General features: G+C 37.0%; 2 protein-coding genes across 3 annotated transcripts in view; one reads left to right on the top strand and one right to left on the bottom strand.

Annotated features, from left to right (window-relative positions):
* Positions 1-566: 566 nt before the first annotated feature.
* The window catches only part of LOC309476163 (CD48 antigen-like), a 67,835-nt gene continuing 42,486 nt past the window's right edge, over positions 567-25,915 (bottom strand). Inside the window, exons 4-6 of one of the 2 annotated variants that reach the window (XM_082139397.1) lie at positions 5,795-5,911; positions 5,644-5,705; positions 567-2,043 (exon numbers count right to left, since the gene is read on the bottom strand). In XM_082139397.1, coding sequence (XP_081995523.1) covers positions 1,993-2,043; positions 5,644-5,705; positions 5,795-5,911 — 230 coding nt within the window. In that variant the 3' untranslated portion in view covers positions 567-1,992. The remainder of the gene's footprint in view (positions 2,044-5,643; positions 5,706-5,794; positions 5,912-25,915) is intronic. The other variant, XM_082139396.1, reaches the window with a different exon arrangement.
* Positions 8,111-16,314, top strand: LOC309476197 (CD48 antigen-like). Its single transcript, XM_082139446.1, has 4 exons — positions 8,111-8,256; positions 8,447-8,764; positions 15,636-15,920; positions 16,007-16,314. The coding sequence occupies exons 1-4, from the start codon at positions 8,208-8,210 to the stop codon at positions 16,159-16,161; spliced, it is 807 nt and encodes a 268-aa protein (XP_081995572.1). The 5' UTR covers positions 8,111-8,207; the 3' UTR covers positions 16,162-16,314.

Genomic DNA, 25,915 nt, shown 5'->3' with positions numbered 1-25,915 from the left:
TTGTGACCATGATTCATTTATTGTGGTCAGATTTTTTCTTCTTCTCAGCTTCACACTCATTATTTTCCAATTCAGTGGTCGACAACATCTTCTTAGAACTGTTTAACAGTGTGTTTTCAACAGAAACACTCGCAGCCATGATGAGATTAAAGTTTGTCACCTTTTAAAAGACATTAAGTTTAAATATGAATTCACTGAATATAATTCATTCTTTTTATTGAATAGTTTTACTTAATTGCATTGTAGTTAAGTTTCTGAATGAAAAAAAATTTAATATATGAAGAATCCAGAAGAAATATGAAATGATTTTGTTTTATATCATAAGTGGATGTTTTTGTCAGGGTATATTCTTATAGATCTGCTATTCTCAATTGTTATTTAGTCTTTTTTGATGCTCATGTGAAAGCTGCATAAACACACATGATCTGAATCAGTTTTTGACAGTTTTTTCATGTATTTATATTTCAAGACTAACAGAATTAAGATGTAGAATCAAATAAACAAAGAGTAGAGCTGTATTTGTGATGTCTGCAAAGGTCAAGAATGAGGCTGAAAAATTGAAAGGATATATTAAAGCATGTTTATTTAATATTGTACAAAAGGAGGCATACATTTATATATACAAAATATGAAATACAGATATATCCTTTTTGTGTGTGTAATTTTTCACTATAAAACGTCACAGTGAGAGAGAGCTGATGGTGAATAACATGTTCATCCAGCAGGAGGAGCTTCAGCAGAGTCACTATCAGCAGAGACACACAGGACTGACACAAATATTGAAAACTATACAAACATAAACAAAACTAAAACACAGATCAAAAGCTATGACATAACATCCATTAATATCACTTAATATTGAATATAATATACTAATGTTACAATGTTTGACCTTTTGACCTTGATTTAATACTACATTAATGTTACTCCTTCACAGAACCTTTAAATGCTACAAAACACAAATAAAAGAACAATAATACGAGAAGCGTGACTTTACCTGTGACTACCATGATCTTACTAATTACCACAATTAAACTTTGAATTTTACACAATAACTAGGGTAACTTTTCATTAAAGCAATTATAAAGGATAATTTAACAAAACTGGATCCCATGAATTAAGAACAATGTTTTCTACACTGTAAATTGAGGTAAAATGATATTTCACTAAGAGTCCGTGAAAGTTCAATATCAGTGTTTTACATAAATTAGAAGTTAACTAATAAATGTTATATTTGTTTAATAGTACATTTTAAAATCAGTTTTACTGTCAAATGTGCATTTCTCTGTGAGAAAAAAAATTCAACTTTAATTTTGCTAACTGCATTTGCAGTTTATTCATAAAATCTATAAATCTGATATTATTCTCTCTTATTTTAGTAATTAATTAATTTATACCAAATTAAGACCTTAACCCCATTCAAGCGGAATCGTTGCCCGGATGGGCTAGTTTTGTTCAAAGTGGAATTTTAGTCCCTGTCTACACTCTTTGATGGCATTGATGATTCAATGAAGAACATTTAACATCCATGGAATCTTTCCATTCCACGAAAGGTTCTTTATAATGGAAAAATGTTCTGTGCAATATTAAAATGTTCTTCACAATAAGAAAAATGGTTATTTTAAGAACTGTTCACGGAGGTTTGGGGAACCAAATATGGTTCTACTCTGTCAGGTTTCCTTAAATCCGGCCTCGGAGACCCACTGTCCTGCAGAGTTTAGATCAAACCCAAATCAAACACACCTAAGCAAATCAAGGTTTTCAGAGTTACTAGAAAATTCCAGGTATCTGAGTTTGATCAGGGTTTGAGTTAAACTCTGCAGGACATTGGCCCTCCAGGACCGGATTTGAGAAGCCCTGTTCTATGGCATGACTGCGAAAAACCCCTTTTGAAACCTTTATTTTTAAGAGTGTATGTATAACTACTATGAGACGCATATATATGTATTCACACATGCTAATCATTCTCCTGCTCTGTAATTCAAGGGTTGATCAACGTCTCACAACTCCTGCGTACACCACATCATCAGTCTCTGTAGCACTCTGAAAGAAAACACAAATACATGTTCACCGACATATTTATCAAGAACTTTCTGTACACTTTTATTTTTTCTAAAATCCTCCTCCTTCTGCCTATAACATGGTATTTTCACATTTTGGGGAGATAAAAGCATATCTGATTACATATAAGAGTTTGTGACAATAATAGGGGAGAGCGGGGCACAAACTAATGTGGGGCTAGTTGTAACACAGTTGTTTTAAATACTTCCACACATGCTAGCATGATGAAACTTTGTGTATTTACTAGTTGCCATATCAACACTATATAGAGAAAAAAATTGTGCCAAAATTAAAAAAATCTTTGGAAGATAACACTGGACATGTATTTAACCATAGCAAACGTAAAATGCTTAAGTTATTTATCTCAAGCTTAATATTAGACAAATCTGATAATATTTTAAACTTATATGTCATTTAACAGTTAGGATAGTTATTTAATGCTGATCTAATCAGCAGAATACACTAACCGGGTTTGAACCTCAGCTGTGCAGACGGGCAACGGTCTAACACTGTGTTAAAACTTTCCCCGCTATGCTATTCCACACAGCAGGAGCGTCCAATCCTGGTCCTGGAGGGCCACTGTCCTGCAGAGTTTAGTTTTAACCTCAGTTAAACACACCTGAATCTAATCAAGCTCTTACTAGCATACTGGACACTTCCAGACAGTGTGTTGAGGCAAGCTGGAGCTAAACTCTGCAGGACAGTGGCGCTCCAGGACCAACTTTGGACACCCCTACCATACAGTTACCCATGCTATTTGTCTCCTGTTCTGAGATGCTGTGTGTGGAAGGAGGGGAATGTTGTGTTCAGCTCAGTGCTCGAATTGAGGGGGGGCTGGGGGGATCCGGGACCCCCCATAAGGTATTAGGGACCCCCCATAAGAAGTAAAAAATAGAATTAGGGGGGTCCCTCGGATATTTTTATTTTAGTAAAAATAATAATGACAAATCAAAATAAATGCATGCAAAGGATACAGTAAATATCATGAATTGATTATTTACAATAATTTATTTTAAGTGTGTTTATAGGCTAGTTGTCATGTCTCTTTAAAATGTAAACGCCCCGCCTAAAGAGCGCTGTGCGCGCGCATGACATCGTCGACTGACAGGACTGTTTGTTTGGCGCCGCTCCGGTGAAGCTAATTTTAGCTTTTAAAATATGGAGAAAAATAAACCTCCACTCGCAGTCGGGAAGAGAAAGCTTCTTACTGACTTTTTTGAGGGGTAATTGTCTCTCGCTATATATCTTTCTACTTTATATCTAACAGTTATCCACTCCATGTCGGGGCTTTTATATTCCTAGCATATATTGGAAACATTTGGCTTACGTTACTATTTTTTTCATAATTAACAGTCCTGGTTCTACAGGAGTGCTAGTGCTAGAGATCTCGATGAAGATGGATAACATATTTTTAGTAATTATAAAGGGAGCGCTCGTTGTGCGCTTTCTAATATCCATTCAGAATTTGTATTTATTTGTATATGACTTGTTTTTCATGCTGCTAGGACCAAAGGCTGTATAAACACGGCAAAGTTTTGGGAATTACATACGCATTTATGCGGGATTCACTCTTGAAATAGCAATGATTTATTTTGATTGCCATAGTATTGTTTGTTTATGAATAAAGCAGCCTTTTTCACTGAAATGGTTGAATAGTCTGCTGACTCACTCACTCATGACAGTGCTTTGCCGCCACCTACTGGACGTAACTATTTAAAAATCGTATGTGCTGAAATAGTTGAAAAATCCCAACCAACACACAGGCTGACAGCCTGTTTTGCCACAATTTATAATAAACAAGTTTCATGCATTTAATCAAGTCTTTTGGAACAAACATTATCACAGTGTCACATCAATCATCCAGTTGTTTTTAGGGTAAATACTACATTGGTAAATAAAGCTAGAATCATTCTGTTGGATGTACACTATTCAAAAATTCAAGAGTCTCTTCTGTTCACCAAGCCTGCATTGATTTGATCCAAAATACAGTAAAAACAGTAATATTATGAAATATTATTACAATGTAAAATAATAATACAATAAAATATAATTTATTTCTGTGATCAAAGCTGAATTTTCACCATCGTTACTCCAAGTGTTCATCACATGATCCTTCAGAAATCCTAATATGATGATTTGATGCTCAACAAACATTTATGATTAATATCAATGTTGAAAACCGTTATTTACAGTATTTAAAAAAAAAATAGTTTGATGAATAGAAAGTTTATCTGAAATATAAACTTTTGTAGTATTATACACTACCATTCAAAAGCTTGCGGTTAGAATTTATAAAAAAATGTTGGGAAAGAAATTAATACTTTTATTCAGTACGGTTGCATTTAATTGATCAAAAGTGACAGTAAAGACATGTATAATGTAACAGAAGATTCTGTTTCAAATAAATGCTGTTCTTTTGAACTTTCTATTCATCAAAAAATCCTGAAAATAAAATGTATGACGGTTTTGGCTTGCTCAGTTGGGAATATTTTGGGGATATTTAATTTTATTCTATCAATCAATAAATTCCACTAGAAACAAACCTTGTTGTATTATTTTATTTTAATTAAATACTGTAAAGCTGCTTTGATACAATCTGTATTGTGAAAAGCGCTATACAAATATACTTGATTTGATTTCCACACAAATATGAACTGTTTCCAACATTAATAATCATAACTGTTTGTTGATCATCAAATCCTCATATTAGAGTGATTTCTGAAGGATCATGTGACACTGAATAGTGCTGATGCTGAAAATTCAGCTTTGATCTTTCATATACTTTCATATATATAGGCTATGTATGTGAATTCAAGCGTTTTTAATAAATAGTATATATTTATGCATATTATGATCAAATATATTGTATATTTTGTATAAAGTGTATATTGCGAGACTAACCAACCCCCCGCCCAAAAAAACTTGGGGACCCCCCATAAGACTTGACTCAATTCGAGCACTGGTTCAGCTCTGTGTCTTTATCAATGTTTTTTTTTTTTTTTCATCTATTTGCCTGCATTGTTTTGACATATGCTGTATAGATGTGTTTTGCAGTGTGTTCATTGTCCTGCTCCAAAATAATATATATTTTTTAATTTCTTAAGAAATGCTATTATTTTATATAAAAAAAATAATTGTCTTTTATTGACAAAATATTTTAGTTTGTGTTGGATAATTTTTTTGGGATTAGATCAGACAGGTTACAATATGCCCCTTACATGTTACAACATGTCTGACCTATGGGGCATGTTGTCACATTTCACTTCCATTCTTTAGGCGTAAATAATGAAAGAAGTACAAGACAACAAATTTGTACCAGACATGTGTGAAATTAATTTGGAAAAAAAAAATATACTCTGAACCCGAAGTAGATTTACACAAACTGAGATATTCAAAAAGCGTTAGGTTGTGCCCCGCTCTCCCCTGCTTCTAAATCATGGCCTTCTGTGACCCTACAAAAGAAACGCATCAGAGCAGAAGACAAAGGGACACTAAAATACATCTACCGCTTTTATAAATATCTGTCTAGACTCGCTGCTAATATAATTCAGACACACCATACATAGAAATAAATTCTCTTACCGATTTATGTCTTTTGTAGAATGTTGGATCAGCGTAAGTGATCTCTCTATCACGGGTCTGAACTGTTTCATAATTACAGGAACAAAACACTCAATGAAATGATTTTTGAGCACTGCTTTACATTATTTATATATATATATATAATACTTGCCTTCTCGGTCAGTTTTCCTGTGTTTCCTGCAGATACAGAAGATCATGACTGCAGTAACAATCATCAGAGATCCAGCAGCAGCGGCAGCAGAGATCGGCACTATCAGAGACTCTGAGACTGGAGGAGGAGAAGGAGAGAGTCATTAGTGTGAGTGAATGTGTACATAAACACAAAATATCATAACAGATGTACATGAACAGTACCTGAACATGGCCCACAGAATTCAGTATCCAGATGTGTGGTCTGGTTGCTGATGGTATTGTTCAGCACACAGCTGTAGGACTCATCCAGACACTGAATCTCCAGAGGTAGAGAGAGACTGATGCTGAGATCACACACACTGATGCTGGACAATACACTGGTTCCTTTGTACCAGGAGAGAGTCACATCACTCACATTCAACACTGATGAACACAGCAATGAACAATTTGATGATGATGATGGTGATTTTTTTGAAGAATGACTGATGACAGGAACAGGCAGACGAGCTTGAAAAAGAGAATAAATATAATTAACACTAAGTAAGAGAGATGTTTTATTTGTCAAACCCCTCTCTCAACATTAATAATGGATTCATGTTTAAAATGCAATTTAAGTATTAGTGTCACACAAAAATTATTACATTAAAATGTCTTGTAAAATTGTGTAAAATATAATGTCCTTTACAAGATCAAGCACAATATATCATTTTAGATGTGGTGGAAAATCATCATGATTATCAGAAAACAGATAAAAATGACAATTCTTTTGTGATGATGCGTACTGTTGTGCACTTTTATAGAACTATTTTTATTTTCAAGAACAAATACAACTCTTTGTACAAAGACAGACTAGATTTTCATTAGATATTGTTAGTATAGTAATTATGTGTTTTAACTCACCATAGACAGTAAGATTGAATGTGTTGAGCGGTGTCTCTGTTCTGCTGCTGGTTACTGTATAAAGTCCAGAGTCTGTGGTTCTGGTGTGTGTGATGGTCAGAGATCCAGTCTTCTCATCCAGCTTCAGTCTGTCTCTGAATCTCTCATCAGGAAAATCTGTCTTATAGTTGATTATAGCTATGAGACTGTTGTTGTGGACAGTTCTCCACATTATCAGATCATCTGTCTGTATTTCAGTATCAGAGTTTAGAGTGACAGATTCTCCCTCAGTCACTGACATTGACTTCACTTCATCAACACCAAACACTCCTGAGAAACAAACAGAAATATTCACTCAATAAAAGTTTTAAACATAAAAAAAAAAATAATAATAAAAACTTCTCTCTACACTAAATTCAAAGTATACTCATTGAAAGGGAGCGCAGCATGAACACAAAAGTATTTTAGTAAATCAGTTTGATACAACTGGAAAATATAGGAGGCAAAATGAATGATGGAAATAATAAATAACTGAATTATGTTTGTCAACAAATGACAATATAAACAGAAGCGAAGACATAACAATAATTACCAGTCAGACTCCAAAAAAAGATGAAAATAAACATTTTTCTTCAACAGTTCACAACAGAACTGTGATAATAATCGGGTCCTGACACAGGTCTCAAAAAATGTTGAACGCTTTGTAACAAAAGGAATGAAGCTGCTGGACTGTAGAGAAGTGGTTTAATGGAACTCTGCAGTCAGTGTGAAGAAACTCCTCCCTTCAGAAAGTGTATATGACTTCTCACAGTGACACTGTTTCATCTACGATAGGAAGAATGTGAAGAACAGAGAACTCATTAAAAACACATTATATATATATATATATATATATATATTCTATATTCTATATTATATTATTATATTATAATAAGTCTATATTATAAATAATTCATTTTTATTTTAATTTTGTTGGAAAAGTGCAAGGAGACCTTAAGCTTCCCCTTTGATGAAAACTGATTTGTTTTAGCTATTTTCATTGAAGGAGCAAAAATAGACAATATGTGTCTACAAAGTTTGATTTAGGATACTATTAACTTATCAATCTGATATAATCAAGTATAAAATCAGGTCGCATGTACAATCATGCTGATAATCAGACAAAAATAGCGCTCCTGATATTGCTTAACAACATCATGTTATCAGTATAAAAACTCATTATTGGGGGATTTTTGCTCCCATAGCTCTAACTGAATGCTTCAATAAAGAAACAAATGCATGAATGAAATAATAGATTAATTCCATTTTAAGAAAGAAAATGATTTAAAAGTCGGCAGGACATAAATCAGTATTAACCGTTCCATTAAATAATTACTGAAAAAGGTCCGTCTGTGTGGGCGGTGCTACTGGAGGAGTTTATTCACACTGACTGCAGAGTTTCACTAAACCACTTTACAACAGACCAGCAACACGTTTGACTTTTTCAAGAGTGCCAGGACTGATTAATGTAATTTTTCTGTTGTGTAACCACTTAGAGAACTATCCTGAAGAAAATGTTTGATTTGTTTATTTTCTTCTGTTTGTTCTCCTGGAGTCTGGCTGGTAAGTATTTTTATGCCTTCAGTTCTCTTTATTGTTTGTTTGCCTGCACATTATTCTGTTCTTAAATGTTTCCATCTATAATATTTAAAAAATGTATCGGAATAAACCTACTCAACTACTACTGTGCAGAATGAAGAAAAAATCTGTTAAACCTCCAAATTCCGAGTGAATATTTCTGTTTGTTTCTCAGGAGTGTTTGGTGTTGATGAAGTGAAGTCAGTGTCAGTGACTGAGGGAGATTCTGTCACTCTAAACACTGATACTGAAATACAGACAGATGATCTGATAATGTGGAGAACTGTCCACAACAACAATCTCATCGCTATAATCAATGGAAAGGACAATAAGACAGATTTTCCTGATGAGAGATTCAGAGACAGACTGAAGCTGGATGAGAAGACTGGATCTCTGACCATCACAAACACCAGAACCACAGACTCTGGACTTTATAGAGTAACTAGCAGCAGATCAGAGACGCCGCTCAACACATTCAATCTTACTGTCTATGGTGAGTAGAAAATTACTACCCTGTTTATATATACTGTATACTTTGTGTATATATGTGTGTGTTATGAATGTTGTATTATATTAATATTAATATATTTTATTGTAATTTATACAGAGAAGACTGTGCTGTTTTACATTTAATTACTTTATTCAGTTTCTGTATATTTCCTACCTGAATATTACTGTTACACCCACTTGAAAAACAGCACTGTTTACATTATGTGGGTCAAAAATAACAAAAACAATATGATACTGCAATGTTGAATAGCTATAATTAATGGCTAAAAATTTGGCAAAAAAATCCATTTAGTAGAGACCTAAGTATAAGCCGAGCTGATAGGCCTTATCAGCACTGGTAGTGGTGATACTGGCCTTCATTCATAATACATAGCAAAAATATCCCATTAAACACTTTAAAAAAAAAAAAGTTATATTGTTTGTTAATTAATTTGGAGATTTAATGTGAAATTATCATAATATAGAAATATATATATATAAAATGATGTTAAGTACGGACGCCCTAAGAGGCCATGGATTTTTATTATTTAAAAAAAATGTCTTGTGATCACTACTTATTTTTTCTCGTGATCTCAAGATAACAAAACAGTTATCTCAGGACGTAACCTAACTGTATCGCGAGAAAAACTTGCGCCTTCTGAATGTACCTGGTGTAGGCCTATATCATGTTACATGGTCTTTGAAATTTCATAAATTTGCCAATTGCTCGCAGCAGAGATGGACAAAGATATAGAGTCAGCCAGATTAGAGCATCGCAGGAGCGGAGCAGAAGTGACAGTGCCGCGATCCTTTCGAAACCTAGTGAATCAAGATGGTGTCGGTGTATGTTACGATTTCTCGGCTCTTTCCTGAATTTTGTGCAAAGCTTCCTTTTTCTTTCCCCTTTGAAGACTCTTTGTTCTCAATGCTCTGATAAGTTTGTTTATGCTCCCCATACATCAAAGATAGGCCTACTGTGTTTTGTGAATTTCTACATTTTTCCTGTTTTCCTCAACGACCATTCACGGATAGGCTACACAGCAGGAGGATCTGAGCACTCCTGTGTGGCGTCATGATGGAGGTGGACAATATCCCGAAATCTGAAAGTGAAATTTGAAATCATAAATCATAATTATGCCAAAACTGCTGATGATCTGGATTCTTTGGATGTGTGTCTTCCTGAGTCTCCCGCGGCAAAGCCTTTACCGAAAATGCGACGCCCGGCCTCAGATCCTTCAAATGCCGTCTTTCTGGAAGCAACAGAGAGACTGGGTAAGATAAGAAGCAGGAAAACTACTGGAGATCGAGAAATAGGTTGCCTTCCTGCCCTAAACTGGGCAATGCACGCCCTCCCGCGATCGTATCTGGGCTGATGCAAGAAGATCAGAAGTGCTCAAACAGAAGAAGATTAGGATCTCAGAGGACCTGAGGATGAAGAAAGCCCGGAACAAGCTGTGGCCTTTGGTGGAGAAAGCCCGAAAGGAGGGTCGTCGTGCTGGTTTCAGGGGTCCAATTGCTATTGTGAATGGAAGAAGGATTTCTGTGGACGATGTCTGATTTTTGTAGGACGCTGGTGGTTAAACGCTTTATGCCAGGGATGTTCACTGCCGTTTTGACTGAAGAACTTTTGATTGGCAAAATAACTGTACTGACATTGGCAAAAAGCTGATAAATATGCAAGAGCGTTATATAGGTAAGCTATATAGCTAGTTGAAACCTTTGAAACTTTTTGCCGCAATCAATTGGGAGGTAAGGTCATCACTCCGCTGGAGTTTTGATTTTATTTGACCGTAATTTTAGCGGCTCCACTCTGCAGTCTTTTTCTTCTGCTGAGAGTAGATGAATTGCTGTCATTCTTCTGGGGGTTTTTTTCTTTATCTTGGTTATGGTTTTAATAATCATACACAAAATAGCTTATTTTTTCAGGATCTGTTTTCTGAAATTCTTGATTTAAAATGTAAATATCCATCTGATGCAGTAATATAGTTGGAGGAGATTTTAATGAAGCTCCTGACCTATGTCTGGATAGATTTCCTTTTTCTTTTTTTCTTTTTTGACAGGGTTCAAGCATTCACACTTATTATAAGTGATGGATATCGGTCGTCTTGTGAGATGGATTTGACTTTGGAAGAGTTGGATTTGATTATGCATAAAGTCCAGATGCTTCCAGAAAGCTTGTTTTGGAACTTTTTAAAGACTGTGTAAAGAAAGGTGAATTGACTGAATCCATGAAGCAGGGCTTGATCACTTTAATCCCAAAACCTAACAAAGATTCTTTGTATTTAGATAATTGGCGCCCAATTACTTTTCTTAATTCGGATTATAAATTGTTAGCTTCCCTTTACGCAAATAGATTGAAAACCATACTTTGAAGAAATTGTCTCAGTTTCCCAATCTGGCTTTATGAAAGGTATAGGCATATAGCAAATAATATTTAGCATGTTTTAGATATTTTAGATTATAAATAATTGATCAACGATAATGCAGTACTTTTATTTTTAGACTTTTATAAGGCCTTTGACATGGTCGAGCATGAGTTTATGTTTGAATCTTTGTGTAGATTTGGTTTTGGCTCTTCCTTTATTAAAATAGTTCAGACTTTTAGCAAAAATTTTAACAGCAATGTATCCTTGGTGAATGGTGTTTCTCCCCAATTTGCGATTAGCAGGGGCATCAGACAAGGGTGTTTTTGTTTTTATTAGTCGCAGAGTTTCTCAATATTTGTATTGCTCGCTATGTAGATGTTCAGGGTATTGTAGTATCTGAACACACTTTTCGAATTAGTCTTGACGGATGACACCTGTATGTTTTTAAAAGATGAGAAACAGGTTCCTGTTATTTTGGATGCTTTAAAATGATTTTCTAATGTTTCTGGTCTCACAGTCAATTGAAAGTGAAATTATAACTGTTCACAGTCTTGAAAAAGGTCATATAGAAGGTATTGAGGTCAAAAGCTCTGTTAGATATTTGGACATTTTAATAAGTAAATCACCTGCGGATAGAATTTTATATACTTTTTCACAACGGACAAAAAAATTTAAAAATGTCTTTAATTGCTGGCTACAAAGAAATGTAATATCTTTGGTCATGTCTTGATATCTAAAGATGAAGGCATTTAGGATTGTTTATCCAGCTTTGTCCTTAAATGTCAACCCGAAAACCTGCTCATCTATCAACTAGTTTTATGCTATTTAAATTATTGTGGAAAACCATTGTAAACTGTTACTGTGATTGTCAACTGTTAGTTGACATTAGTTTAATTCATGTAAGTGAGGTGTTTCAAGCAGCTCTGTCTTCACAAGGTTTAGTTGAAGGTGGTGGTCCTTCATCCAGCAAGAAATGTCTGTCAGGTAGGCTGAGATGTGAGCAGCTACCGTTGGATCCTCTGGTTGGAATGAGAGGTAGAGTTGTGTGTCGTCAGCATAACAGTGATAGGAAAAACCATGTTTCTGAATGACAGATCCTAGTGATGACATGTAGATGGAGAATAGAAGTGGTCCAAGCACTGATCCTTGAGGCAACCCAGTAGCTAGATGTTGCACCTTAGACACCCAAACACGAGCCTGCCTAAATGCTGTGGGAAAGATTATAACAACTTCAACTTTTTGGGTTGGGTTGAATCATTATCACAAGGGGAGTTGACTATTGTTTCCTTTTACTCTTTGTCAAAAGTACTATATAAAAACAGCATGATTGCAAAGACATCAAAGACCCCAAACATCATTGTATTGAAAATATAAAGGCAACTTAGACACTTGTAAGGCACACGCAAACATTACATAAATCTGTTGTAGGCAAATGCTCAAAATCAACATCCATGCAGATAGAAACGATAGGCACATGTGACGATAGCGCGGTAAAAAGCTGTGCATATTAGTTACACATTTCCATTTTGTAAAATTACAACATCTCTATTGCAAACCTCTCCATGTTGCGGTTGTTGTTGTTGTTGTTTTTGGCGTATGCCTAGTTGCCTACTAACGTCATTGCCATAGAAGCCAATGAAGATATTCTGGAAAACTTAAAGGAGAACTCCGGTCAATTTTAACATTGAGCTAATTTTTTTGTAAATTTGGAGTGCTGTCAGTACAGAGAACAACGACAAAAATCGTTGTTGCCTACACCGTGTTATCCTCTTTTTAAAATTTGCACCCTGTTGACTTCAATGGGGCAAGTTTTAAACCTTCTTTTAGCCTCTTAACATCCTTGATGTGTCATTACAAGTGCCCAGCCATTGTGAGTGATTCCTTCAGAGTGAACACGGGTGAATCTGACTGCAGTAGATGTGAAAGATATGAATAAAAGTGTTGTTAATTCGGCCAGCGCACATACCTGTATTTACATCCTGTTTTCGGTCGAAGTCCACAGTAGTCGATTGTCGAGTTCACGCGCGTGATCATAGGTAACTAAACTCGACAATCGACTACTGTGGACTTCGACCGAAAACAGGATGTAAATACAGGTATGTGCGCTGTAGGCAACACGGTGTAGGCAACACCGATTTTTGTTGTTGTTCTCTGTACTGACAGCACTCCAAATTTACAAAAAAATTAGCTCAATAGTAAAATTGACCGGAGTTCTCCTTTAAGACCTGCATGGACACACAAATCGGATCTGAACAGTTACATGGGTGTATACGCATTAAAGGTAGGGTAGGTAATCCTGTTCAGAAACACTTTTTTTTATACTGGGTGAAATGGTCCTTCCATCCTGATAGTAGTCAATACATTATGTGTTTAGAAAAAGGTATGAAAAAAATCAGACCTCTGTAGCAGCTGCAGGACAGTAAAAACTCTGACCAATCACTGCCATTCGGTGCGAATGTAAAGAACCAATCAGATGCCTTCATGTCTCGTGCCCGCCCCGAGCCCCACTGCGCGCGCTGCCCTGCGTGCACTCATCACATGTCACCGTTCCCGGAAATATTCAGCTCAAAGCACCTGCATATGCAGTCAGCGAAGGCAAACAAGGCAAAAACTACTTCCTCGGACCCTGCCCGCACTCTTGAACGACCTCCTCTGCTTCGCCCTCAACCCCGGACCTGTCCTCGAGCCGACGATGCGGTACTTTTCTCCGGACTCGGAGTGTACGTTAGTCTTCATTAGAGTCAACAATGTTTTCATCATGGAAACTCTTACATGCAAAACACCGTATATGTTATGAATCTTACACGAAATTCATCTTCATCACAGTGTAACTGATGGTAATGGAAAAACGTGTATCAATGCAACCTGTTTTTAGTTTTGCCTTATAAATATAGCTCGTTACCGAATGAAACTTTACCATTATCGATATGCTAGCTTGATAGTGAGTACTAAAATAAATCTTATTTGTTTATATTCATAGTGATAAAGTTAGGTATTTTATTACATGTGATTCTGACATGATGTCACTGTATGTACTGCGCTCCTTCCTCTCCACTCGTCTCAGGTAATAAATGCGTCTTGTTCCAGCCTGAGCGTTTGGCGTCGCGCGTTCATGTGTTTTGGGGGCGTGGCTTTGGAAGGAGCTCAGAAGGGAGGGGGTGGAGTGAATGGAAATAATGAGCTGTGTTTATTGCAGATTAAAAGGTCTACAGTCACTCGATTTTAAAATTTTCTTTTTCAGAGTACTTACATTTTAATTATGTATTGGTATATAAAGACAGTTTAAACAAATTTGGAATGTTTTTTTTTTAGAAAAATGATTACCTACCCTACCTTTAATGCATGCAATTAATTAAACATATTTAACAAGTTGAAATAATTTAATGAAAATAATACAGATAAATGACTAAAGCATTGCCACATTCTTTTCATTTAAAGTGGTGTGCTTTCACCCTCCTTAATGTCAAAATCAGTCTAATCATGTAACCTGACTGTATAAAATGCTGTCCACTACAGGACGTGCTTAAAAAATGTAAATTTCTTTTGTAAATTTGGAGTGCTGTCAGTACAGAGAACAACGACAAAAATCGTTGTTGCCTACACCGTGTTATCCTCTTTTTAAAATTTGCACCCTGTTGACTTCAATGGGGCAAGTTTTAAACCTTCTTTTAGCCACTTAACATCCTTGATGTGTCATTACAAGTGCCCAGCCATTGTGAGTGATTCCTTCAGAGTGAACACGGGTGAATCTGACTGCAGTAGATGTGAAAGATATGAATAAAAAGTGATGTTAATTCAGCCAGCGCACATACAGTACCTGTATTTCCATCCTGTTTTCGGTTGAAGGCCACAGTAGTCGATTGTCGAGTTCACGCTCGTGATCATAGGTAACTAAGCAACAGTGGAGAACTCGACAATCGACTACTGTGGACTTCGACCGAAAACAGGAAGTAAATACAGGTATGTGCGCTGGCTGAGGCTGAATTAACATCACTTTTATTCATATCTTTCACATCTACTGCAGTCAGATTCACCGTGTTGACTGGAGTTCTCCTTTAATATTTCACTCTGTTCCTTAGGCAGCTTTCTGTGCACGTGCTCTTGAGACAGACTGAAACAGAAATAAGCAAAGTGCAGGCAACCTACTTTGGGCTGTGGTCAAATGCACACTAAAATATGGCGAGTATTCTCATAAACACAGTTAGTTACATCTAAAGTGCACATAAATAGTTGGGAAAGGAACTGAATGTGTGTCAGTTTATTAGATCTGTGCATTCAGTCTTAAAGTGACAGCAGCCTAATAAACTTGCAGCTGTCTGTGCCACTAATGTTGCAATCAATGTCAAACAACAAAAGGAAAATCCCTTACTTCTAAAAGGCCTGCCCAATCGGCCCAATGACAGTCTCCAGTATTTTTTAATATTGAAATCAATGTTAAGTATCAATGAACCAACAAATATCACAGAACTCTTATTCACTGAATTAAATGTATTCTCCAATATGTTGCAGCTCATCTGCCAGTTCCTGTCATCAGCACGGACTGTTCCGTTCTCAGACTGTTCCAGAATTGTTCACTGCTGTGTTCAGTTTTGAATGTGCGTGATGTGACTCTCTCCTGGTACAAAGGAATCAGTGTATTGTCCAGCATCAGTGTGTGTGATCTCAGCATCAGTCTCTCTCTACCTCTGGAGGTGGAATATCAGGATAAAAACACCTACAGCTGTGTGCTGAACAATCCCATCAGCAACCAGACCACACATCTGGACATCACTCAACTCTGCAAGACAAGTTCAGGTTTGTCAGCAGACGTATATTTTTTTTCTACAAACTAAGTGAATCACATTTATGTTATTTAAGTTCTTTATTTCTTCTCTCTGAAGACTGTATCCACTGTTGTGGTTTCACTGAAGCTGTGATCCGATTGGCTCTCTCTGCTCTGGTGGGCGTGGCTACTGTTGCTGTTCTGGTTTATGAATTCAGATCCAGAAGTCTTCAACAGAAGAAGAGAGAGCAAACGCCATCAAACTCTGAGTAATCAGATACTCAGGAAAGTGGAGATGTTCTTAAACGACTGAATTCAATATATTAAAAGAAATCCTTTGAGGAAGTTGCATTCATGAATAAATGTAATTTAAGTGATTAATTATTTTTTTCAAATGTAAATGCTCCTTTAAAAAAATAAAATAAATACAGTGTATTTTTTTATTTTATTTTTTCACTTCTATTTTGTATATTGCTTTTTACAATGCAAATCATTCTGCCTTCCAAAGAATAGTGCCTAACTGTGATCAATCAAACTATCTATCTATCTATCTATCTATCTATCTATCTATCTATCTATCTATCTATCTATCTATCTATTTTTGTATTCTTATTCTATTATCTTTGTATTCTCATTGAACGATAAGTTGCAGACTCAAAGTAAAGGTCAATTACATAATTGTATTACATATCATGTAAATTATATAATCAGGCACTTTAAGGATAATCAATACAAAGCAGGTCTTGAAAAGTATGGGGAAAAGAAAGTAGAGTATGGAAAAATATTAGCTTTCCAGATTTTTGACTCTATCTAGTTTTCTATAAAAGCTGTTTAGCGACTCTTTACTGATTGTCAAACATGACTGAATGAATTCAAGATGCACTTTTTCATTATGCAAAAATGCAAGTTAGAAGTGTTTTGGGTTTCTTCTCACGATAAAAATATAACATATACAGACTTTCGTGTGCGCACGAGAAACAATTAAACTTAACATATAGAACAATGCACACTGAGCCACCTATTGCGCCATCAGCCCATTTCATGGTGAGGTTTCTTGTCCGCCACAGAGTATGCGTAAAAGCAGATTTAAGGTCTTGAAATATGATGTACTGCCCTAATGAAAGCCAAATTTTGAACACTTTTTTACAGTACACTTTTTTGAACACTTTTTAAAAACTTTTTAATAGACCCTAGAACAGAGGTCTTCAATCCTGCTCCTGGAGGGCCACTGTCCTGCAGAGTTTAGTTCCAACCTGCTTCAGCACACCTGCCTCTAATTATTCAAGCGATTCTGAAGAGCTTGATGAGCTGATTCAGGTGTGTTTGATTAGGGTTGGAACTAAACTTTGCAGGACAGTGGCCCTCCAGGAGCAGGATTGAAGACATCTGCCCTAGAACTTTGCAAATAGGACAATGCACACAGCTGTATTGTGCCATCAGCCCAAATCGTGTGATGATTTCTCCACCGCCACAGATGATGCATTAAAGCCACATTTTGAGCAAATAGATCTCTATTAATTCATGTGTGTCACGATCTCAGCCTATGTTTCCCTGTTTTACTGTGGACTCTTATTTTGAAATGTTTCCCATGCTTCTATTGTGTCTGTGGTTCCGCTATGTTTGCCCTGTTTCTCTAATGCCTTGTCCAAATTCCCAGACTTGTGGTCTTGGCAACTTGAAAGCACGTGCTCGCGGCCGGAACACTGACTGACTGGCATAAGACTGTCTCATGTCTTAGGCCCTGTCCCAAATGGCACACTCCAGACTTGTGGACTTCCTCAGAGTCCACACTTTGGTGACGTCATGTAGTGCAGACCTATAGGGCCCTTGGCGCGAGTCCACGAGGGCGCATTGAGAGGTATTTTTGGGACAGACTCGATCGTCACGCCGGAAATAACGGTCTGGTTGTTGTTGGACAGGAGAAATCACATTTTTGCGCTCCGTCGTCTTATCTCCATGTCAACTACACAGCCTGCTTTTACAGTTCTATATTTTGATATTGTGTATGCCACCTGGGCATTAGACAATAGATACATCATGCTTATTTAAATGATGTATACAGTTGTACATAATAATACATAATGTTACATTTGAACTAAGATTACAATTTTAACACATAATGAAAATGTACATGAGTTTCAGATGAATTTATAGGTTTCAATATTCATACTGTGTTTATATATGACTCAGTAAAGCCCTGATATTCGGTTCTATTTATTTAATGAATCATAATGCGGTCGTATTATTCAACGCGCTATTACAGTTTTTCTCAGTCGCTTTGGTGCATTTCTCACATCACTATTTACATTTGCACAACAGTTAGTTCAACCTCCACAACATTTAGTCATTTGTGCACATCATAGTAGCAGTTTCTCATTCCTTCCAACAAATTGCAAATGCTTTTGGACATGCATCAATTGCTTTCACAACTCTCTGCTGTTTTATAACATTATCATTTGCTTATGTCATGTCAGTCAAAATTAACTATAGGCTACTTGTGAATGCTGAATAGTCATTCCATATAAAACTAATATCCTCATTTCATTGCTTGAGTCATTACATACAAAAATGTTGAACTAGTTGTCAAAATCTGTCAAGCTAATTTTACACATTTTTTTAAAATATTTTTTTTCCTGAAAATGTCTCCTAAATTGAACAGTTTCTCTCAGGTGAATCTCAGCTTTCAGACAGAGAGGAACGTCTGGATGTGCATGAATGATTACAGTACTATGTATGTTGTATGTTCAGTTCCAATATGTACTGCAATATTGTTTACAGTTGTGCACAGCTCTACCCAAAGGGACTTTATGTTTGTTGTAAATAAGGGTGTATTTTTTCTTTTGCACAATGCTGTGAACAAATTAGAATTGCAAAGAGCATATGCAGTAAAAATGTGAAACATACATATTCAGTGTCTTGTACTCAGTTACCTCACTAAATACAGTAATGTGTAACTGTATTTTTCAAATGTGCAAATAGTATATAGTGCTGTCTTGAGCATTTTTAGGTAGTGTGACCAAGATCTGACTTTTTTGCATTGGAAAACATTTACAGAGTAAACTGTCATAATGAAAACATGACAAAGCCATTTGACTACCTTGTTCATAAACAATGGTGTCAGGACTTTTCATCTTGATGACACTGACACTTACATTGACATGAATACTTGCTTTTGAGGAATGAGTTATCCATTTTTTTTTTATGACTTTTATTTATCAAATGCAAGAAACAAACATAAAGTGCATACAGTAATACAATGCATTTCTTTTTCTTTTTTTTAAACAGAACAACATCCCCCTCCCATAATCCAATTATACATTTAAAAAAAAAAAATTAATAATAATAATAATAATAATAATAATAAAAAAAAAATATATATATATAATAAAAAAAAAAAAAAAAAAAAAAAAAAAAAAAAAAAAAAACCTTGTGTACTCATACATAGATTTACATACACCTGGTCTACACAGTAGTAATTTAAAATATCAATGTAAGTTGCCAGTGCTACTCATTAACTGTACAAAGTAAATATCAAACAATTGCTGCTTACTCCTCTGACATCTAAGCAAGTTATCTGTTACAATGTAGTGAACAAGTCATGAAGGGGAGGGGCTATTTGCCGCTGGCGGACCAAATAGTAGGAATTGTACATGTATAACCATACAGTGGGACTCTACAAAGAGACTTCCCGAGCTGGCAGCTGATCTAGATAGTCAAGTAGTGGTCTCCACTGAGTATAGAACTTTCTAGTTGACCCCCGAAGTGAGAATTTGATTTTCTCCAATTTCAAAAGGCCTAAAATGTCATGCAGCCAGACTTTAATTAAAGGTGGTTGAGGAGACTTCCACAATAACAAAATTCTCTTGCGAGCAATAAGAGAGGCGAAGGCAATTACGTTATTTTGAGTGGTTGTGGTACGGAGGTCGTCTGGGGGCTTGCCAAAAATAGCGATATGTGGTGTTGGAGTTAAATTTATGCCTAATATATCTGAAATTATTTTAAAGAATAGTCGCCAGAATTCAGACAACTTGGAACATGCCCAAAACATGTGGGTAAGGTTGCATGGGGCCTGTGAGCATCTACTACAATTCTCATCAAATTTGTCTGGATAGAGTTTTGATAGTTTGTCCTTGCTATAGTGTAATCTGTGGAAAACTTTAAATTGTATTAGTGACAGTCTAGCGCAGCTGGATGACGAGTTAATAACCCCCATGGCTCCCTCCCAAAAATTGTCAGAGAAGTTCAATTGAAGTTCTGACTCCCAGTTAATCTTGATCTTATGTAAAATAGATTCACTGTTTGTGGACAATAAATTATAAAAAAAGGAAATATGGCCCTTTGACAGGGTTTTAGCCTTAAGAGCCAGGTCGATCCCGCTGGGTGTTGGTATCTGTGGGAATGACGTGGCGTGTGTTTTAGCAAAGTCTCGCAACTGAAAGTAACGAAAAAAGTCTGATTTATGTAGATTAAAGGTAGAAATTAATTGGTTGAAGCTCGCAAATACACCATCAACGTACAGGTCTCCCAGGCTACGCAGCCCTTTATTTTCTAAAACTGAAAATCGTGAGTCCGTCTTTGCTGGAATGAACAGGTGATTGTTGCAAATAGGAGTTGCTAGAGGGGGGGTAAGCCATCCGAAGTGGCGTCTTATTTGTGTCCAAATTTTTAGGGTTCCAACTACAACCGGATTAGAGGTGAAGCTTGATGGAGAGAAGGGCAAGGTGTTACATGTTAAAGCTAACAGCGACGAGGAGCAGGAGGCTGACTCACTCTGGCACCAACTGGGTTGAGGGGAAGCAAACCAAGATATTATCTTATGCATGTTGGCTGCCCAATAGTAGCCAATTAGATTGGGTAGCCCCAGTCCCCCAGCCGATCTATGCCTACAAAGCAGTGTACGGCTTGCCCTTGGACGTTTACCGGCCCAGATAAATGGTGAGATAATATTGTTTATAGCTGTAAAAAAGGATTTGGGAAGGAAGATGGGGAGACACTGAAAGACATACAAATATCTTGGTAAAACATTCATTTTTATAATTTGTATCCTACCGGCCAAGGACAATGGAAGGAAATTCCATCTTTGTAGATCGGACTTGACCGTCGTTGTTAATGAAGTAAGATTTTTCTCTCGCATTGTTTGCAAGGATTGTGTAACAGTAATGCCAAGATATTTGAATCCTGTGTTGGCTATTTTAAAGGGTATAGTGGATGGTGATATGGCTACAGCTAACTGGTTGATTGGAAAGCATTCGCTTTTAGAGATATTTAGCTTGTATCCTGACAGACGACCAAAAGAGTTCAACAAAGTCAGGATACGTGGGATGCTCGCCGAAGGGTTACTTACATAAAGAAGCAGATCATCTGCATATAACGAAACTTGATGTTTTATGCCCCACCTTTCAATCCCCCCAAGTCCCTCCTCCATTTTTAGAGCAGTTGATAATGGTTCAATCGCTAGGGCAAATAATAATGGGGATAGCGGGCAACCCTGTCGTGTTCCCCGAAAAAGAGGGAACGGAGTAGAACGTTGGTTATTTGTGCACACTGAGGCACAGGGAGATGAGTAGAGTAATCTGATCCATGAAATTAAGTTAGTATTAAAACCAAACTGTTTTAGGGAAAAGAGAAGATAGGCCCACTCCACCCTGTCGAAGGCCTTTTCAGCATCAAGAGATATTATTACCTCTGGGACGTTAGAAGAAGATGGAGATAGGATGACGCCGAGAAGCCTTCTTATGTTGGAGTATGAGTGTCTTCCCCCTATAAATCCCGTCTGGTCTTCTGAAATAATCTTGGGGACGACAGATTCTAATCTTCGGGCTAAGATTTTTGCGAGTATTTTAACATCTACCGGGAGGAGTGATATTGGTCGATAAGAAGCGCAGCTCAATGGGTCCTTACCCTTCTTATAAATTAGAGAGATGGAAGCTTGCATAAGAGTGGGCGGCAGGGTGCCACGATTAAATGAGTAGTTAAACATTTCAAGTAATAGTGGAGATAACTGATCAGAGAATTTTTTATAGAACTCGACCGGGTATCCGTCGGGGCCTGGGGATTTGCCACTGTTCATTGAATGTATCGCTTCTTTAATTTCGGAGAGAGTGAGAGCAGCGTCTAGTCTTAGATTGTCCTCGGGTGACACTTTAGGTAAATCCAATTTTTCAAAAAAGTTATTTAGTTGGTTTTCATCTGTGAGAGACTCTGATGTATATAGTTGGGAAAAGAATTATCTAAAAGTGTCATTTATTATGTCCGGATTAGAGGTTATCGAGCCTGACTCATCAGTTATCTGAATAATTTGATTTGATGCTGCTTTTGCCTTCAGCTGATGAGCCAAAAGGCGTCCAGCCTTGTCCCCATGTTCGTATACCAACCCCCGAGAGCGAAGAAGAAGCTGTTCAGCCTCAGAAGTAAGGAGGAGATCAAGTTCAGTTTGGAGTCTTATTCTTTCTTTAAATGAATCTGGTGAATTTGCGGACGATAATATGTTATCTATATCTTCAATAGCTTCCTCCAGCTCCTTCTGCCGAGATCTGCGCAATTTATTTATATGTGACGTGAAAGAGATAATTTTACCCCTTATGTAAGCTTTAAGAGTGTCCCACAATATGGACGGGGAGGTTTCATCATTCTTATTAGTTTCACAGAAGAAAGCGATCGATTCAGAAATATGTTTGCAAAAGTTGGAATCTGCCAACAAGAGAGGGTCTAGCCTCCAGTGTCTGAATCCCTTCGGCTTCATACTAAAATGAAGGTCCAAGACTACCGTGGCATGATCCGATACTGTTATGGGTAGGTATTGAGTCGCAATGATCGCTGGAATAAGCTTTTTATCTATCAAAAAATAGTCTATGCGCGAGAATGAGCGATGTGCGTGAGAGAAAAAAGAATATTGTCTAACAGAAGGATGTGAAAATCGCCATGGGTCCACTAATCCATATTGACTCATAAATGAGGAAAAAGCCTGGGACATTTTCATGGCTGAGGTTGATCGTAAACTAGACCTGTCCAATGTTGCATCAATCACACAATTCATGTCTCCTCCCATTATCAGAAGGTGAGAATCTAAATTTGGAATGATAGCAAACAATGAACTGACAAAGTTATGGTCGTCCCAATTGGGAGCGTAGACGGATACCAGGATTACCTGCTTTTCATATAACATGCCGGTAACAATAACATAGCGACCGTTTGAATCCGTCATTATTTTATCTGAGGTGAAATGGACATTTTTTCGGATTAATATAGCCGTGCCTCTTGATTTTACATTGAATTGTGAGTGAAAAATTTGGTCAATCCAAGGTCTATTCAATTTTCTATGGTCAGAGTTGCATAAATGCGTCTCCTGAAGAAACATTATGTCTGCATTTAGGTTTTTGATATGTGTCATAACTTTTGTGCGTTTGATTGCAGCGTTTAGCCCACCAGTGTTTAGCGAGCTAATCCTCACAGCCCGTCCGCCAGTGGCACCCCCCTTGGTTACACTAGCCATGACTCAGCATCCCGTGGTAAGATTGTCAGATCAGTCTCAAGGAGCAAGCAGCAAACAGCAAATAGGATCTTCTGTAAAGAAACAGCCCAATGTAAAATGAATACACACATAACATAGAACACAAAATAAACAAAGTCAAGTGAGTACTTCCCTCCCCATCCCTTCTTCCCTGTTCCATTCATCAAAACTAAACCCAAGTAGTCATACTTCCCTTCCTGCATTGTCTTTCTTCTTTTCCTTAATTTGTCCCAGCTCCTGCAGCTTTACAGAGCCAGTTGGGACCCCTAAAGTAATGAACTCGAACCTTAAACATATTTTTCATAACGGTTATATAACGTGAGTAAATAAAGATAGACTGAATACCAAAGATTTATTCAGAAGTAACCGAATGATAGAAAAATAAAAATTTAATAATAAAATATTAATAAAAAGAATAATAATAAATAAATAATAATACAAATAAATGTAGACTAATAAAAATTAAATACAGGGTATTAATCATTTAGGATTAAGGATCGAGTAAACTGCAGATTTATACCCCTTCCATCTTGTTGATCATTTATAGCCATATATTAGCTTAATAATCTTCTAACTTATAAATAAAATAAAATAATACAAGCTATTATTTTCTTTAAATTCAAAATAGAATTAAGTTGAGTAATACACAACTTCAGCTTCTGATAATAAGAATAAACAATAAAAAGAATTAAAGAAAAATAAACAATAATAAAACTAGGTAAAGGTAAATGTAGAGTGCAAATAAATTACAGGGTATTAACGTTAATCACTTAAACATCGAGTGAACTGTAGGTTAAGTAGGCCTACCTCTTCCATCATAATCATCATTTATAACCCTATATTGGCTTGACAACCTTCTAACTTAAATATAAAATAAAATAATACAAGTTATTACCTTCTTTCACTTCAAATTAGAATTAAAATGATTGTTATACACATCACCAGCTTCTGAACCCGCTGAATTAACGTTAGATACAGGGCTAACCCAGCATAGCAGTTGAATGGTAACGTTAAACATCAAGCTTAGGCCCCACAGAGTCCAACCAGTTCTTAAATCTCATTGAAATAAACAACTTAGTATATTGACCTTGTAAAAATTATGGGCGCTAAAGCTCAGGAGGTTCCCGTCTTAATATTAAGACTTACCAATACGAAAACAGCTCTTCCTATAGCCAGCTAGGTTAACATGGTCCACATTAGCCGCGGGTAAAATAGCAGACAAACTAGTCGGGTCTCGGGGCTTGTTGAAATTTGGCCGCGAAAGTGGTGGCTTCCTCGGGAGATGAGAATCTCTTCTTCGCTCCACTCTCTAGAGTGATCTGTAAACGGGCTGGGAAGAAAAGCGCTGGCCGAAGACCGAAGTTGTAAAGATCGGCCATCACCGCTCGATATTTGGCTCGTTCCCCAGCGACTTCTGGTGTGTAGTCCTCAAAGATCTGGATTGGTGTCCCTTGGTATTGAAGTTTCCCACGTCTCTTACGGGCCTCCCGAATGATCAGCTCCTTGGTCTGGTAGCGATGAAGGCGAAGTATAACCGGTCTGGGCCGTGAGCCGGGTTGTGGTTTAGCGGCGAGCGTTCTATGTGCTCGGTCCAATTCAGGAGGAGACTGAAGGATCTGATCGCCCAGTACTTCAGCCAAGAGCTCGGCGAAAAAGCTCGTAGGCCTGGGTCCCTCGATTGTTTCTGGGAGGCCGATTATTCTTATATTGTTTCTGCGGCTGCGGCTCTCAAGATCGATAGTCTTCGCTGTTAGTTTAGCGTTGTGATCTGCTAATGCGACACACCTCTCCTCCAGTGCTTGAATTCGTTGGGCTTGCAATTCAGCGTGGGATTCCAATGAGTCCATTCGTTGACCGTGTTCTGTTATCGTTGTCTGCATTTTGTCGAGTCTCAATTCCAGAGCAGCGAATGTTGCTTTGAAGTCGGCTGCGATACTAGCTCTGTGGTCTTCTAGCATGGTAGCTATGCTAGCTAGCGTTGTGCTGCTGTCCGTAGGAGAGACGTCTGCTTCAGTCTTTTTAGACGCTTTTGATGCTTTTGACATTTTTCTAGAGTGTTCAAGGTTCTAATGTTAAATCTTCCACTCTACGTTGGTTGGGGGTTTGAGGAAAAGTACGTTTTAAAAGTTATTGCTGCGGGAGCCTGAGACAACGCTCCTTTCACATGCTTACCCAAACCGGAAGTCCAGTTATCCATTTTGAGCAAGTGACACGCTTTTGCAGGTTATCAACTAGGTTTTGCAGTTTGTACTAATTGTTTTGAGAACTGCATTAACTGTTGTGCAAATGTAAATAGTGATGTGAGAAATGCACCAAAGCGACTGAGAAAAATTGTATTATGTTTGAGACATCAACCACTGGTCGATGACCATAATGTTTGCATAAACTGTAGGTAACAACTGGTAAAATGTACATCTAGGTCATAAAAAACGTAATATTTTCTTCTCAGCCAATTGTCCGTGAGCGAAATCTCCTCCCATCCATGGGCGTAGGTTTAGGGGGGGGACGCTAGGTACT

This window comes from Leuciscus leuciscus (genome assembly GCF_965113295.1).
Source record: "Leuciscus leuciscus genome assembly, chromosome: 15".
Taxonomy (NCBI): domain Eukaryota; kingdom Metazoa; phylum Chordata; class Actinopteri; order Cypriniformes; family Leuciscidae; genus Leuciscus; species Leuciscus leuciscus.
Note: the sequence above shows the minus strand (reverse complement) of the source record. Positions and strands in the feature narration are given on the sequence as shown.

Bases quoted from the DNA above. Each gene is read 5' to 3' on its own strand.
- LOC309476197 (XM_082139446.1), top strand. From the start codon at position 8,208: ATGTTTGATTTGTTTATTTTCTTCTGTTTGTTCTCCTGGAGTCTGGCT. The intron at 8,257-8,446 runs GTAAGTATTTTT...TTTGTTTCTCAG, and splicing joins GTTCTCCTGGAGTCTGGCTG to GAGTGTTTGGTGTTGATGAA. The intron at 15,921-16,006 runs GTTTGTCAGCAG...TTCTCTCTGAAG, and splicing joins ACTCTGCAAGACAAGTTCAG to ACTGTATCCACTGTTGTGGT.